Source organism: Ostrea edulis, chromosome 8, assembly GCF_947568905.1.
Source record: "Ostrea edulis chromosome 8, xbOstEdul1.1, whole genome shotgun sequence".
Classification (NCBI taxonomy): Eukaryota; Metazoa; Mollusca; class Bivalvia; order Ostreida; family Ostreidae; genus Ostrea; species Ostrea edulis.
This window is the reverse complement of record NC_079171.1, coordinates 7,251,208-7,267,494: the sequence shown is the minus strand read 5'-3', so window position 1 is coordinate 7,267,494 and position 16,287 is coordinate 7,251,208. Positions and strand designations below refer to the sequence as shown.

The 16,287-nt window shown below is 35.6% G+C and overlaps 1 protein-coding gene across 1 annotated transcript; it reads right to left on the bottom strand.

Moving 5' to 3' along the window:
* Positions 1-11,047: 11,047 nt before the first annotated feature.
* On the bottom strand, positions 11,048-13,960 carry LOC130049880 (uncharacterized). The gene is made up of 2 exons (XM_056148078.1): positions 13,900-13,960; positions 11,048-13,652 (listed from the first exon to the last, which is right to left on the bottom strand). The coding sequence occupies exon 2, from the start codon at positions 13,620-13,622 to the stop codon at positions 11,967-11,969; it is 1,656 nt and encodes a 551-aa protein (XP_056004053.1). The 5' UTR covers positions 13,623-13,652; positions 13,900-13,960; the 3' UTR covers positions 11,048-11,966.
* Positions 13,961-16,287: the final 2,327 nt, after the last annotated feature.

Below are 16,287 nucleotides of genomic sequence, written 5' to 3'. Positions count from 1 at the left end.
AAGGTTGTCATTTACCAAAATTGTAAATTTGATGATCCCAGAGGTAGGGGTTTTGGTATCAGGGTGGGGGGGGGGGGGTGGTCAGTTATTAAATGTGTGAACAATATACATTTTTAACTTCTGCCTACCTACCAGTCCAATTCTTTTCAAATTTGGTATGAAGCATCATTGGGACAAGGGCGGCATCAATTGTAAACTGCTGGACGGCATCACCTCTTGGGGTCTTAGGGGCGGGGTTAAAACTAACAAAAATTGACCAATATTCAAAAATCTTCTTCTCAAGACCACCCCTCAAGTGTAAAACTAAATGCATAATGATGTAGAGCTGGAAGGCCTTTACCAAAATTATAAATTTCATGGCCCCGAGGTAGGGGTTCTGACCTCAGGGCGGGGCCAAACTTGGTTAAAATCTTCATCCCAGAACCATTGGTCCAATTTCAACCAAACTTGTCACAAAGCATTGATTGATGAAGGGATTTCAAGTTTGCTCAGATGAAGGGCCACTCCCCTTTGCTCAGGGAGATGATAGCAAAATAGTGAAATTACATTAACAACACTAAGAATAATCTTCTGCACAACCACTGGGCCAATTTTAATAAACTTGGCGCAAAGCATCCTTTGGTGAAGGGAATTCGAGTTTATTCAAAGGAAGGGGCATATCCCGCTCCAAGGGGAGATACTACCAACATAGTGAAAATACCTTATTGACTTGTAAAAATATTCTCGAGAACCCCTGTGCCACTTTCAACCAACCTTGGCACAAAGCATCCCTTGGTGAAGGGAGTTCAATGTTCTTTTTTAATGAAGGGCCGCAGCACTTTTATCAGAGGGGAGATGAATTTATGAAAATACATTCACGACGTTTAGAAATATTCTTCTCCAGAGCCACTGGGCCAATTTCAACCACAATTGACACAAAACATCTACGGGGAAAGGGGATTCAAGTTTATTCAAATGAAGGGTCACAATTTTCTCCAATGTTAGATAACAGCAAAATATTGAAATTACATTGGCAACATTTAAAAATATTCCTCTCCAGAATAACGCTGCCTATTTTGACCAATCTTGGCAAAAATCATTCTTGTGTGAAGGTAATACGCAAGTTCCGAGTTACACAAAAATTATTTCCCTTTGTCGAACTCTTTCGCATTTTATGACGTATGGTGGGTACACAATGTATACATTATATCGTAGACTGGCATTGTACATAACGATTACGTACGATTAATGTAATAAAAGCGTAACTTTTGTTTATATCAATTACTGGTATGTATATTCTGGCCATATCAAGCATAATCTGTTTGAATAAGATCATCAAATTGACTATTGATTCATTATTCGTTTCCTCTTCTACATGAGTGACGCTTTTATCAAAGAAAGATGGCAATTAACAGTATTTGTTTGAGCCATTTTGTTATCAAATACTCATAAACTCACTAAAGTTGTCTTTCCCCTGAGATAGGATGGTCTCAGAAACTCTGGATATCATCTTTTAAGAAATAATACAACGATAGTAATTAGCAAATGTACCCACTGTCATAATATTTTACGTCATAATTTTCGGAAGAGTTCGACAAAGGGAAATAACTCTTGGGAACTCGGAACTTCCGTATTGAAGTTTGTTGAAATGAAGGGCCATGCCCCATTTAAAGGGGAAATAATCACAAAAATGCAGAAATTGGGTGGGATCATTTAAAAAGCTTCTTCTCAAGAACCACTTGGCCAAAAGAGCCTGAAATTTACATGAAAGCTTTCGGACATAGTGCAGATTCAAGTTTCTTAAAATCCTGACCCCCAGGGGTAGGTTGAAGCCACAATAGAGAATCAAGTTTTTGTATGTGAATACATAGGTGAAATAATTGAAAATCTTAACAACCACTGGACCAGGAAAGTACGATTTTACAAGAAAATTTCCTGAGATAGTACAGATTCAAGTTTCATGTAATCATGGCTCACAGGGTAGGATGGGGCCACAATAGGGGATCAACGTTTTACATAACAATATGGGGGGACCTTTAAGAATATTCCTCTCAAGAACCACAGGGCCAGAAAAGCTTACATTTGCATGAAAACTTCCTGACATAGTGCAGATTCAAATTTGTTAAAATGATGGTCCTGGAGTAAGATAGGGCCACAATAGGGGATCAAAGATTTACATACAAATACATAGGTAATTTTTTTTAAAAATATTCCGTCTCAAGAACCACTGGGCTAGGAAAGTATAAATTTACATGAAAGCTCCCTGATATAGTGTATATTCAAGTTTGTTAAAATAATGGTCCCATGGTGGTAGGACGAGGCCACAATAGGCAATCAAAGTTTACAAACAAATATATAGGGACAATCTTTAAATATTGGCCAAGATGACTCAGATGAACGATATGGCCCATGAACCTCCTGTTTAAATAGTAGTACCGGTATTGAATTATATTGGATAGTAGCTTTTAAGGAATTGGTGAATTGAAATGAAATATCGACCTCTTGTGCCACCCCATTCCTCCCCATAAATTTAGGATTTAGAGCTTAAGGTTTTGTCATTTCATTTATTTTCTTATTTACTTGAATTTTTATATACATGTGATTAGGAAAACAACTTCTCTGACTGCCCTTACCTTATTCTCGAAAAAAACGGTGTTGTATACCTAATTAAATTGGTATTGCCATGTGCTTGTATTCCCAGGTGTTTGTTAATATTTAATTGTTGGTAATATGACTTAGACAGAATTAAACGTCTCATATCCCCTAAATTTGACGAAATGTGCGTTTTCCATCAAATTAAAGGAACGACACCTCTGTATCATTAGAGATATGATGCAACCTGTTAGAACTCAGCATAATAAAGTCTGTACCGTAAGCTTTTGTATACACTGTTGATGCTATTTTATCTGAACCTTGGAATCGCATCGATAAGCACACCCCTACTTCTGGTATAAGAACAGTAACTGCAAAAATGTAGTCTGTTGATTGATTGATTGATGTTTTCCGCCACACTCAACAATTTTTCAGTTATCTGGTGACCCCAACTTTTATTGGAGGAGGAGAGAACCCAGATATAATGTAACTGGGAAGAGACCACCGACCTTCCGAAAGTAAACTGGGAAACTTTCTCACTTACCGGCGTGAGCAAGATTCGAACCCGCGCCGACAGAGGTGAGAGAGTGTGTAATTTTGAGCGCGATGCTCTATCCACTCGGCCAAGGAGGTCCCAAAAAGAGCGTCGAGTTTGACTCCTGGTCCAGTCAAACCATGAATATCACCCCGGGTAGCTATTTAGAACTCTTGACTTCTTATCCAGGGACCTTGTATTTGATTCCTGGTCCAATCAAACAATGGATGTTAGCCTGGATAGTTCAGTAGTTAGAACACCTGACTACTAATATAGGGATGTCTGGTTTGATTCCCGGTTAAGCAATACAGTTTCTCCTCCACATCACATTTACATATTTATGTATGTTTATGACTATTCTTGATAATTCAGTTTGACATGATAAGACTTTATCTGTGTGTGTTTTGTAGGACGGTGGAAATTTAAATGCTTGTTTTAAAGTTATTGATTGTAAACAGACGACTGTGACCTTCAATCTGAAGAGCTGTGATAAAGACCGGGTGTTTGGGGTAACTTTTTGTTACAGTACTACAAATCTAAGTAAGTACTTAGTAATAATGTAAGACTGAACTCTATATCATGTTTATCTAATATACACATTGAAAACATATATGCATATTGAAAGATAAGATAAACAGACCAAATAATATTCAAGTACTAATAACACAGTCAAATTAGTCCACTAAAGATTACATATAGATAAGGACAAGGTACGTTCGGGGCCAAATTTGGCCCCGCGTCCAAATTAAATGATATTCCTCAAAATTCTTTCATATCGTGTATACTTCCATAGAATGGTTATGATGTCTTCGTAAAAAGCTTTACTTATGTATAATACATATGTAAATACAGTATAGTTTACGATAACGTTGTGGCATTTTGACGTTACTTTATGCGACGTCAGGAACAAGAAAGCTATGTCATGAACTCAATATGAAAATAATCCAATTGATGTCGCCATATGCTCAAAGTTTTATTAAACAAATGTGCACTGTGATTTTAATTTGAAAAGTTTAATTGATTTTTTCCGAAAGTTTTAATCAATTGTAGATGATTCGATTCGGCGGATATTGTGATTTGAAGGACGATTAGTGTAATTGTATCTAAGAATTGTAGAGCAACCTATATATATTCATTCAATTTTAACATTGTATTTACATTTGCATCCAATTTGCATTGTTTTAATCTAAATTAAATGAATACTATATATGTACGTAGCGCGTGGTTACCTTAAGTTATTCTTGTGTGTATATGTTCACTTTGTTCCTTTTTTCGAGCGCACTAAATGTTTTCAGCGAAGGAACACGCACTAACCAATGCTACATTGGATTGTACATGTAGTGAAAAGAACATGAAATTCATTCAGAATAATTGTGAAAAGAAATATTATAAAACGAACTTTTTTTTAAAAATTCAACACATGACAATGGGATCGAATGTAAACCTTATAGGATGTGATAAGATTTACAAACAATGTGATAAGTTATACACAGGAGTTGACACTGACACCATGAAAAACCTAACAAAAAATAATTGTGTCGGTATTATATTCAATGTTTTAGCATATACACTTGCATCTATTAATTACACTCTTTATTTGAAAAAAAAATATTCAGCCTCCTGACATTTATCGTTATATAACAAATCTTTCAATGCATTAGTATTTACGCAAAGGAAAAAAGTTTGAATCATAAATCATATTCATTGTCTCAAACCACGTCCGAAATCCGCATGGAGAGGATCGTATATTTTTGACCCCCCACCCCCACCCCTCTTCTGCCTTTTGATACATGCCGATTTAGTCGGGGATATGAAAACAACCTTGGTTTCCCTGTCTAATAAATCATTCAACAATTCCTTTTCGGCCAGTTTCTAATGATGAATGAAGCAGAGACTGTCTATTAACAGTACCAAAGTCAATCACTATGACAGTGCATCAGCATATATAATGCCGTCAGTCAAAGATATCTATACCAGCAATTGTCAAAATAATGAAAGGTGTAAGATCGAATTAGTTGTTGACACAAGTTTTTTCCACTATACTAGTGAAAAGGACTACTAGAATCTATAATTTACTAGTCCTGCTGATTTGTGACTAGTCCGGCTGCTGAAAGTAGACGGCCGAGTCGCGATGTGACGAGGGGAAGAGTGCGAGAGGGGGTTGTCCCCTCTTAAAGAGGGTGGGGATCCGGGGAAAAAATTCAAAATCTAGATGCAAATTGTTCATTTGAGACAAATAAATGAAAATTTTATGACCAAATCTAGCCTCTTTTTCCTGATTCTCTCATCAAACCATCATATTTATGCTTGAATATCATAAAGAATACATAGATGTGTAGCATAGTACCGTATTTTGTCGAATATGATATGCACTTTTTTCAAGGATTTTTGGTGTGAGAAAGGGGTGCATATGGTTTACCAAATAGTTTTTTTTTCAGGTGAAACTCGGCGGTTAAGTAATGTTTTACTCGGAGACATATCGTATGCTTGTTCACCTAATCGATCTCAAGAAAATTAATACAGAATGTAAAATTGTAGAAAATATTATACTTAACAATATGTAAATAATTAAATTATTATAAAACAGCCAATTAAGTTTCATTCGATCTTACATTCATGTTAGATATTCATCATCGTGCAAAAGTGCCACGATATCATCAGACCATGACCATGACCGGCACATGTTTTTCGAAGCCATCGTTCATGTCGTTGAGTACAAGGACTTCGTCACTTGATTTTGTCAGACACCTATTCAGGGTACTTTCTGCATGCTGCACGATTTCCATGGATCTGGGAATATGCGATTTTCTTTTGTAGTAAATGACACACGACTGACGTACTTCATATATATCTAAATGCAGCGAAATTTCGGAGAGTTATGTTTGAATTCTTCATTTCACTACCGTCTCTAAATAATGGTAGTGTACGATTACAGCACATTGAAACTTTTACTTTATTTCTATAACGTCGGCTATTTGAATTATTTGAAGTTTGAACAAAGAAAATATCGAGTGTTCAAACTTTAATGCTACAAAATATCATGCTTTGTTAAAAGTAATATATTATTGCCGCGCTGTATCCAAATTAATGTGCTTTGCTGAGAACTTACATTATTTCCACAAAGATTTCTAGTGAAATAGAAATTGAAAAAAGTCAAAAATACTGCTTGGTTAGAATGTTTACATTAATCACCGGCAATTATGTATATTGGGAAAAGGATATCAAACAATCGTTCCAGTTTTAGACAAATGATAATATTGTGCTCTGGTTTAGTCCTCATTACTTTGCGCAAAAATTACATGCAACTTAATTCCAGAGGGGAGGGGGTGTCCGGACCTCCACTCTAGATCCGCGCATGATTCGGATATAGTCATTAAGCGATGTTTTGTGCACATGTCACTAAATGCTAAGTGACCGACGGTGAATGGGATGGTTAAAGTGTAAATGCAGGAAAAGAAAGTTCTCCTTATGTGTGAAAATCGCGTTCTAATACTTCAACACCAGTTCCACGATTTAATGATGAAAATAGTAATTAATGACTAGCTATCATATATTTTTAAATAAGACTATATGACAGAACACGTGCGTCAGTTATCGACAAATGTAAGGCGATTCTATAAACAAATAATTATTACAGAGACGTAGCAACAGGGGAATTTGGCCCACACATTCTTTTGTTTTGAGAATGTAGTTTTTTCCATAAATTTTACATGCGAATTTTGATTTATTCCCCCCACCCTCTTTATGCTAGTACTGAATGCTTGCGAAAATTTAAGCATGAAACGATTAGAGTTATAGATCTGTTGACATTGATTGCAAATGCAGTCAGAGTCGTTGGTTTCTGTTAAGAATGTTTTCTTAAGAAATGTTTTTTGTCTATTTTTTACATGTAATGATCGGGGTTCACCGGGTTTTGTCCTCTTGGAACACACAATACAAGAGTATACTTTATCTTTTAGCTTACAAATGAGTAATAATTTAAATATCTTAATACTACATCGTTTATCTATCAACTACCAACATTCACTCTTATAGCAGGGTAGATGCGAATATTCCATTACCATACATATCATGGAGTAACCTCTTCTAAATGAGTTCGACAACTTTGTAATATAAACGACAGATCGATGAAGTTGGAATTGTTTTGATAGGAAACATGCATGTCATAAAACTACAGGTACTGCAGCATGTAAATAATGAACAATATATTTTCAAGTGTATATATTTAAAGCCTGTGTGTTTGACTTGTTACTAATTCAAATTTTACGGGGAAAATATAACCGAATTTTGCATTCGAACCCTCGCACTATTTTGCTCTGGTATAAAGGTACCGATTAAGCTATCGCGCTTCCATTTTCGATATTATTAAACTTTTTATTTTATAAACAAAGATTGCATTCGGTTGCAGACGTGCATTTTTTTTTAAAAGCCAGGCCAAAGCCATAATAAACGTACATATTATGTATCATGAGTGGGTTTTTAATTCAGATGGACAATCATTAGATGTGTCTGACATAATGCTTAATGCAATATTAGAATATCATTTGAAATTACACATGCAACATACCCAATAAGTTATAGTTAGCCTACATGTACGTTAGAATATTATGACTGACAAGGCATATTTAGATACGCATTGTAGCCGCCACAGTATATGCACACCAATTTAGAGGGATAATTCATATCATAAACCATCTATGATAAAAAAGAATATGTGATTGAACTTTGTCATGCGTTGCATTAATTGCGTTGATACCTTTGCGTATCCACATCAAACATAAAACGAATAAAATTGGAATCGGAAATGTCTGTGTCTAAATTTCCAATTCTCTGATTACACACTATCTTCTTCAATGCAAACTACGTAGAGTCTTATAAAATTTAATATGCTGTACATATGCATATTATTTGTCCATTAAACTTGTATATATGAACACCATCAACAATGAAATTTGTATTACAGATGAACGCGGAAAATGGTTAAACGTTAAATTTAATAGTCTACTCATTTACCAAGCAAGTCAGAATTTTTCTCATTACTGACTTTCAACATGGTCAATTTGTACACAAAACATCTTTGTGGTTGTTGTATGTGCTCTATCTTAAAAATGGTTTCAAAGGCATAAAAAACGGCTAATTTCGGCGATTTCGGTAAATCATGTCAATCGGAGATAAGGAAAATGACGTCACAGAACATATTACGTCACTAATTTCCACATGTTTCATCAGGGTCAATGCCCTAGCGCATAATCATAATGATTAAACCAAGTGAAACCACATTTTAAATTTATCCTAATTTTGTGGCGAAATTTGAGCCTTAATGTACCTTGCTCTTAGTAACACACTCAAATTAGTCCACAAAAGATTGCATATAGATATATACATCATTTAATAACTTTTAAAGTGATGACTTATGAAACGATGCTGATTGGTTGAAAAATTCGTTTGATTTCTCTGTCAAAATTTCGTTCGGAGTTCATCTGCATTAAGCACGCGGGACTACTTTTCTCTGGAATGCGTCTTCCCGTTCTAATTTTAGCGCTATTTATATAACGGGATTTTCCACACAAGCATTATATATAACGAAATGCATTTGTTTGATTTTTGTTTTTCATTGCTATCAAAAATTAGCTCAACTAAGGATATTAATAAAATGCGAATTAATTTAAAGAAACAACATGCATAGGCGATGACGTGGCAGAATAGTCAACTTGATGACGTAGACCACTTACTGGTAGAAATAGACAGATTACACGAGTTCCCGGTATGCATGGTTTGCTTTACGTGATCGATAACATGACGGAGCAAGTGGCGACTTCTGATCTGGTAAATGTCAATGAAATTGAACTGCGTTATATGGGGCTCAATCAACAAGTGCGTTTTGAACGTTTTCCTCGATATTGAAATGGAGCCGAATTGCATTCCACCGGAGTTCCAACGACACAACCAGTGTTCAACGTCTCCTCCAACACGATGCAGCATAAATCCAGTCACCACTTGTTATCTTCCTTTATATTTAATTCAGCTTTTAACCATTGCACCTTTAATTTGGCGTATAATCCATTTAAATCTGCACAGTAACTGTTCCTGACCTGAACGCACAGCCATGCCGTTTTGTTTTTGTTTTCATTCTTGCCTATATGTATTCCTACGCGCCATTTCAGAAACGTTAATTCAAGCTTTTTGATGGGAGAAACAATTTGTTTTTCTATATTGAAAACATAATCAAATGATAAGAAATAAAACTTATAATTCTTTGTTTGATGCATGTATCAAACGACACATTGAACGGAAAACATTTTCATCAATGCGCTACGCGCAATGCTAAAGTTTTCCATCCAATGTTTCGTTTGATACATGCATAAAAAAAAAAAAGAATTATAAGTTTCATTTCTTAACTAGTAACACAGTCAAATTAGTCCACAAAAGATTGTTTAGAGATAGATAACTAGTAATACAGTTAAATTAGTCCACAAAAGATTGTATATAGATAACTAGTAACACAGTCAAATTAGTCCACAAAAGATCCTATAGAGATAGATAACTAGTAACGCAGTCAAATTAGTCCACAAAAGATTGTTTAGAGATAGATAACTAGTAATAGTGTCACATTAGTCCACAAAAGATTGTATATAGATAACTAGTAACACAGTCAAATTAGTCACAAAAGATTGAATATAGATAACTAGTAACAATGTCAAATTAGTCACAAAAGATTGTATATAGATAACTAGTAACACTGTCAAATTAGTCACAAAAGATTGCATATAGATAACTAGTAACAGTGTCAAATTAGTCACAAAAGATTGTATATAGATAACTAGTAACACTGTCAAATTAGTCACAAATGATTGTATATATATAACTAGTAACACAGTCAAATTAGTCCACAAACGATTGTATATACAGTGGAGCCTCGGTAATCCGGACGCCATTAATCCGGACGCTTCACCTTCCAGACGATTTTTTTAGGGAACGGAATTTTTATACATTATTTTGCATCATTAATCCGGAAATTCGCGTTCCGGATCCGGACGGTCATTTTTTACTATGAAACGTTATAATGCATTGAAAATTGTACCGTTAATCCGGACGGTAATTTTGTTGAGGGAAGGTCTGTGTCGGACAATTTTAGCAAGGCGTAAATTATAAAGAAAACAAGACAAACTGTCTAATTGAAGCGATTACCTGTACCCTGTCAACACCTCCCTATAATTAGGTGGTGTGCGATGATATGTCAATTAGATAGCACGTGCCGATCGAGACATTGTATTGCCAATTTTCGCACATAAGTGTTTTATTGTGTGTAGTGTTGAATTTTGTAAATAAATCTGTAGCATATTATTTTATAGTCTTGATCAATAACATAATAGAATTAATAAATTAAACATCATGCCGTAATGATAATGTTTTTAACTGCTACACATATCAGTTGTATTGATTCGTAAATTGATTATCGGCTTATGCAAATCTAAGCAGTGTAGATTATACTTCTAGATTTTGGATTTTATACTGTTGATTGGCGTGAAATATACATGAATGTTCAAGCACATGTACATGTAATAAGTTTCTAACGTTTAGAATGGCACGCATGTAGAATGTACCTGTGAACGATTGATTCTTGTTACGATATTGTATAAGAGCTTTATTGCTTTCGAAATTTTAAACTCTGGGTAGAAGTGAGAAAATTACCATTTTAAGGAAAATGACAATTAAATTTTGTATGTACCCGTAACTTTGAACGATTAAGATTGTTTTAACGGACCACCGAACCCGTGAATCGTGACAGATGGAAATTACCGGCCTTTTTAAGAAGTAAAAGTGTGATGAAATGTTTGAAGTTTAAATGAGTATGTTAGATACTAATGATTTATTTACTTATTAAAGTTTCATAAAGTGCTTCATTATTTGTTTTAGTGCATACGGTACACAGTTTTGTATATTTATTTGTAGGACTCATATATATGCACAATGTAAGCACAGGAAAATACACTGAACACGTACATTAAATTTTAGTGCTTTGAAATACATGTAAATGTTAACATTATCATAATTTACTTACTAATGCAAATGGTTAAATCCAATTATAGAATGTGTTTAATTCACTATGCATCAATAAAGTAGGCATATATTGGTTACTTATGTAAAGATAGAAAATATGCGATTCAATTATCCGTACGCTTCATTTATCCGGACGATTTTGCTGGGAACCAAAGCGTCCGGATTAACGAGGCTCCACTGTAGATAGATTACTAGTAACACAGTCAAATTAGTTCACAAAAGATTGTATATAGATATATAATTAGTAACAGTCAAATTTGTCTACAAAAGGTTGTTTAGAGATAACTAGTAACACGGTCAAATTAGTCCACAAAAGATTGTATATAGATAGATAACTAGTAACACAGTCAAATTAGTTCACAAAAGATTGTATATAGATAGATAATTAGTAACAGTCAAATTAGTCTACAAAAGAGTGTTTATAGATAACTAGTAACACAGTCAAACTAGTAATTAGTGTACTAATATTAATACTGTTCCACTAAACAATGATACAGATAAGATATAATTAGTAAACAGCAGTGAGAGACTAATGTTCTATCAGTTAAACTCACAAACACAAGAACATGTTAATTACACATCACAGACACAGGGCTGTAATTAACACAGGGCTGTAATTAACAAGGAACTGTAATCAACACAAGACTGTAATGTACCCAGGGCTGTAATTAACAAGGAGCTGTAATTAACAAGCAGTTGTAATCAACACACTGATGTAAATAGCACTGCAGAAATGTGTAATTAACACCGTTTTGATAAATGTAATTAACACCATAGAGATGTGTAATTAACACTGTGTTTATAGATATTGGATTTTCTTCACTTTAGCTGTGACCCACTCAGCCACAAAGAGGTTGTCTCCGATGTCCACACATAAACCCCATGGATAGTCTAAGCCACAGTGAATATAACGGAGGAACTGTCCGTCCTGATCTAGGATATGGATACGGTGATTGTCTGCTGTCAGGATGTGACTCTGGCTGTCAGTAGTGATGCCGGCTGGACTAAATGATTGCTCGGTATTAGAGGGATGACCAGTGTATCTAAATCGGAGTTTTCCTGACTGATTGACCACCACTACTGCTCTAGCTCTACAGTCAGCAACACAGATATCCAGGTTCCTATTCTCACTGATGTATTTAGTGTTATAACCAGATGAATAGAGAGGACGACCCTTATCATCAAACTGAATGCTTTGTTTCTCTGCGCAGCCGGAGTAACTTACGACTTTGTATTGTTCTCTATCATCACTGTCCATGGTAACCAGGAGGTCGTTACCCGCGGTACAGCAGATACAGCGAGGTATCCACCCCTGTAGTGTGATCACGGTCTGTATCTTTTTATTCTTAATTAAGTTCACGGTGTTATTACAATAGTCAGTATAAACAAGATCTCCGTCCCGTGTCACTGCTATGTCCAGTGGTTCGTTCCCTGACTTGGTTTGTATTGATGTCAGTAGTTTACTCTGGAGGTTGAGCAGCTTCATGGTGTTGTTATCCCCGCGTGTCCAGACTTGATCTTCACTCAGACAGCTAACACTGTATAGATAGTCATACCCAGTGTCTATGGTGGCGGTGAGGCGCGGCTCATCCAGCAGTGGTTTGACTGGAGTAGACGATACAGCTTCTGCTGACTTCATTGTGTCGCCATGTTCTGTGTTAATGGATAATGGCGACAGAGAACCAAACATTTCATTGAGTTGATCTTTGTTTATTTTCTGAGGAGTAAAACTCGGCAATGTAGCTCGAACTTTAGGCGGTAATGTTCTAAATTCGGAATTCCTAGATTTGTAAGTAGAGGTTAAGGAAACGTCATTTGCTTTTAGGATTGATTTCAAGTCGGACATGATCTGTTTGAGTTCCGCCATTTTCTGTGTGATTTGTTCTGTATTTTTATTCAGGGTAGATAGGTGTTTGTTTTTCATCTCCTGAATGGCAGATTTCCGCTGATTGACAATGGTGGAGATCTCCCGGTGTAAGATGTCACCTTCTTGCTCGGCAGTTGTGGTCAATTTCCCGTAATTCGTTTCTATTTCGACTTTTTCAGTTTGGACATCGGACGCCATTTCTTCATATCGCGGATAAATTCTGGTCTCGAGTTCCTCTAAATCTTTTTGCAAACTTTGTGTTTTGGAGTTGAGTTTTTCCAGAAATTCTGATAACTTGTGACCTTTGTGTTTACCGGAGGAGACGCAGGTAATACAAACAGAAATGTCACAGTCCTCACAGTGATGTTTACAGTGTTCATTGGCGTGTTTCGGACATTTCGGGTAGTTAGGAGTAGACTTTCTTTGTAAATAGGGCATAACATGGTGTTGTTTAGAGGAGTCCGAGAGGTGTTTTCCTACACAGTTAACACAGAGATTTATATTACAAACTCCACAACGACTCTGTAGGGGGACAGTCTCACAGAGATTACACAGTAGGACTTCCTGAGCACTGCGCCGGGGATGCATTTCTGACGCTGGGATCACACAAACAGTTTACTGTCAATAAAAAATGGGGATATTGATAAAATAGTCCAACAGATCAACACAATTTACCAGGTAGAATTACTGTATGATATAAAACAGTGCGGTCATTAATTTTTATAGTTCAAATGAAATTTAAGTATAAGGCATCTATACCCCCCTCCCCCGAATGATAACTGATCAGCCGTACCTCATTCATCACAGAAATATCGATATTATTGACACTACAATGTCAGAATGTGTATATTTAATTTTGTCTAACCTGAAAATCCAACATGGCCTCCCTGTTCTTTCAACCTTCCGTCTAGTCCCGTGATTAAATACCTGTGCGGCCTGTCGGCCTGTATGCACTATTTATGTGTTATCGCTTGTTTAAATAGTTTAAAGTTTGTTTGACTTAGTTCATGTTGGGTAGCTATGTCAACATTTACGCCAAAAGACTGAATTCCCTTTGATCAAAAGTAGAATTAAATCGAATGTGTATATAATGAATATTTTTATTGTACGCCGTATATATTGAAAATCAACCCTGTGGGTCACGAATAATCTTAAGTTACAGGTACAAAAAACCTGCCATGTTGGCACTATCTATTACTTTATTGTCATTATATTACTTGATTATTTACCAAACATGTTTAGTGAATCAATAAATAAATTGAGAATTTTACTATGCAAAGAGCGGGTGGGGGTGGGGGTGATCAAATATACCAAGTTATAATATCCTGAAGCTTACGGTTCGGTTTGTATCCTGCCCACAAGGTTTTCCTAATAAGTGATACTACGACCTTGGCCTTTGACCTCTGACCTTGAAAAACAAAGGCATCTTCCTCTCATCATGGTGATCAAACATACCAAGTTATAATATCCTGGACGTCACAGTCGTACTTATATTATGAAATGTAAGCTTTCAAATGCATCCAAGATATCTTACATATCTAAGACATCCACTTATATGTGTATGTATTAGAGTGAATAAGACGTTAATTACACCAAAACTGAATCTGTGATGAAAATCTAAAAAACACATTATACAGGGATTCAGTTGTGGCCTTTTAAGCTCATTCACAGGCGCGCTTCCGGCATCGATTTCATGTAATCCTTGCGCCGATCCACGCCTGAGTCTTCTAGCCGGTTACGGGAAAGGACAAGCTGTGTTCCGATTGGGATATTCCCCGTCGCACGGCAGAAACACACTTATTTTAATAGTGGTAGTGATTGAATATGAGAAAAATGTAGATGTAATATAAAGGCTACGAATCCAATCCATGTAGAGACCCATCCACTTCTCAATTTGCGAAATTAAAGTCAAGACGAGGGAGGCGAGGCTGTTTGAGTTGATAAAGACTCTACCAACACCACCACCACCACCCACCCCACACACATACATTATTTCAAGTTAGGATTTTCAAGTTCCGGCAAAAGTACTAGTTTTCGTCATTCTCCTCTTTTTCATTTTTTTTTTTTTTGGTTCTGCTTCTCAAAAATTTCGAACAAGTCAACATGCAACTTTGGGAAATATGTTAGCACGGGACTCTAAAAAGTTTTATCTGCAGTTTGGTCATGTTTCATCATTCAATAACCTGTTTGGATTTTTAAAAAAGTAAACAGTTTTTCGGGTTAAGGGGATGTATGGATAATACAAAAGTATATGTATAATTTGTATATTGTATGCAAATTCATTTTTTTTCCTTTTGCCACGATAGAACTAAAGGGGCTATGTTAATTCAGGTGTTTGAAATCAACAGAAGTAACTGGTTTATCGTAAGAGGTGTGAAAGATATTGTGTCGGTGTGATCATATCTCTGATGCGTCGACCCAATTTCACACTTTTCTGTTAATTTCAAATACCAGGACTAACAAACCGTAATTTAGTTCTGTTGTGGCAAAGACCATCAGTATTGTCAAAATTCTTATACACAGATTATTGTATTATCCAGACACCCCCGATGAACACTTTTTAATGACAATATCTACCAAAGTATATCACTTTCGGTCGAATGTAAATAATTCATAATTAATATTTTTTTAAATGACATGTGCATTTTTACTTATATTGATATGTGGTATAAATAAATTCCAATTTGTTGATCATCTATATAACTCTTAGGTTCTATTTTGAATCAAGTTAATTTGATTAGATACATATCAAAATTTTATAATGGAGAAATATTGTAATTTAAACACTGTTTGACACACACACACACACACACACACACACACAGAGAGAGAGAGTGTGTGTGTGTGTGTGTGAGAGAGAGAGAGAGAGAGAGAGAGAGAGAGAGAGAGAGAGAGAGAGAGAGAGAGAGAGAGAGAGAGCATAGGTAATTATTGAATATCCCTATTTCGTTACAGTCACTGAATACTTGCCCAACTATCTATTTTGTATTGCTTGTAGGAGTTATGAGATTGATCACTGTTCGTTATCTTCACCTTATATTTAAAACATGAATTGTCCGCATTAATCATTATTATTATCAAACAGTGGATTTAAGGATATCTTATATGAAGAAATTAAAAAAAGGGGTTAAAATGAAAATTTTCAACACGTGTTTTCTCAGAAACATATGTGATATTTGATATCGTTGTAGCTGTCTCAATACGCTGTACAATACTGTGCATCTCTCCAAAATCTGATTTAGGAGGAAATCAC

Bases quoted from the DNA above. Each gene is read 5' to 3' on its own strand.
- LOC130049880 (XM_056148078.1), bottom strand. From the start codon at position 13,622: ATGCATCCCCGGCGCAGTGCTCAGGAAGTCCTACTGTGTAATCTCTGT.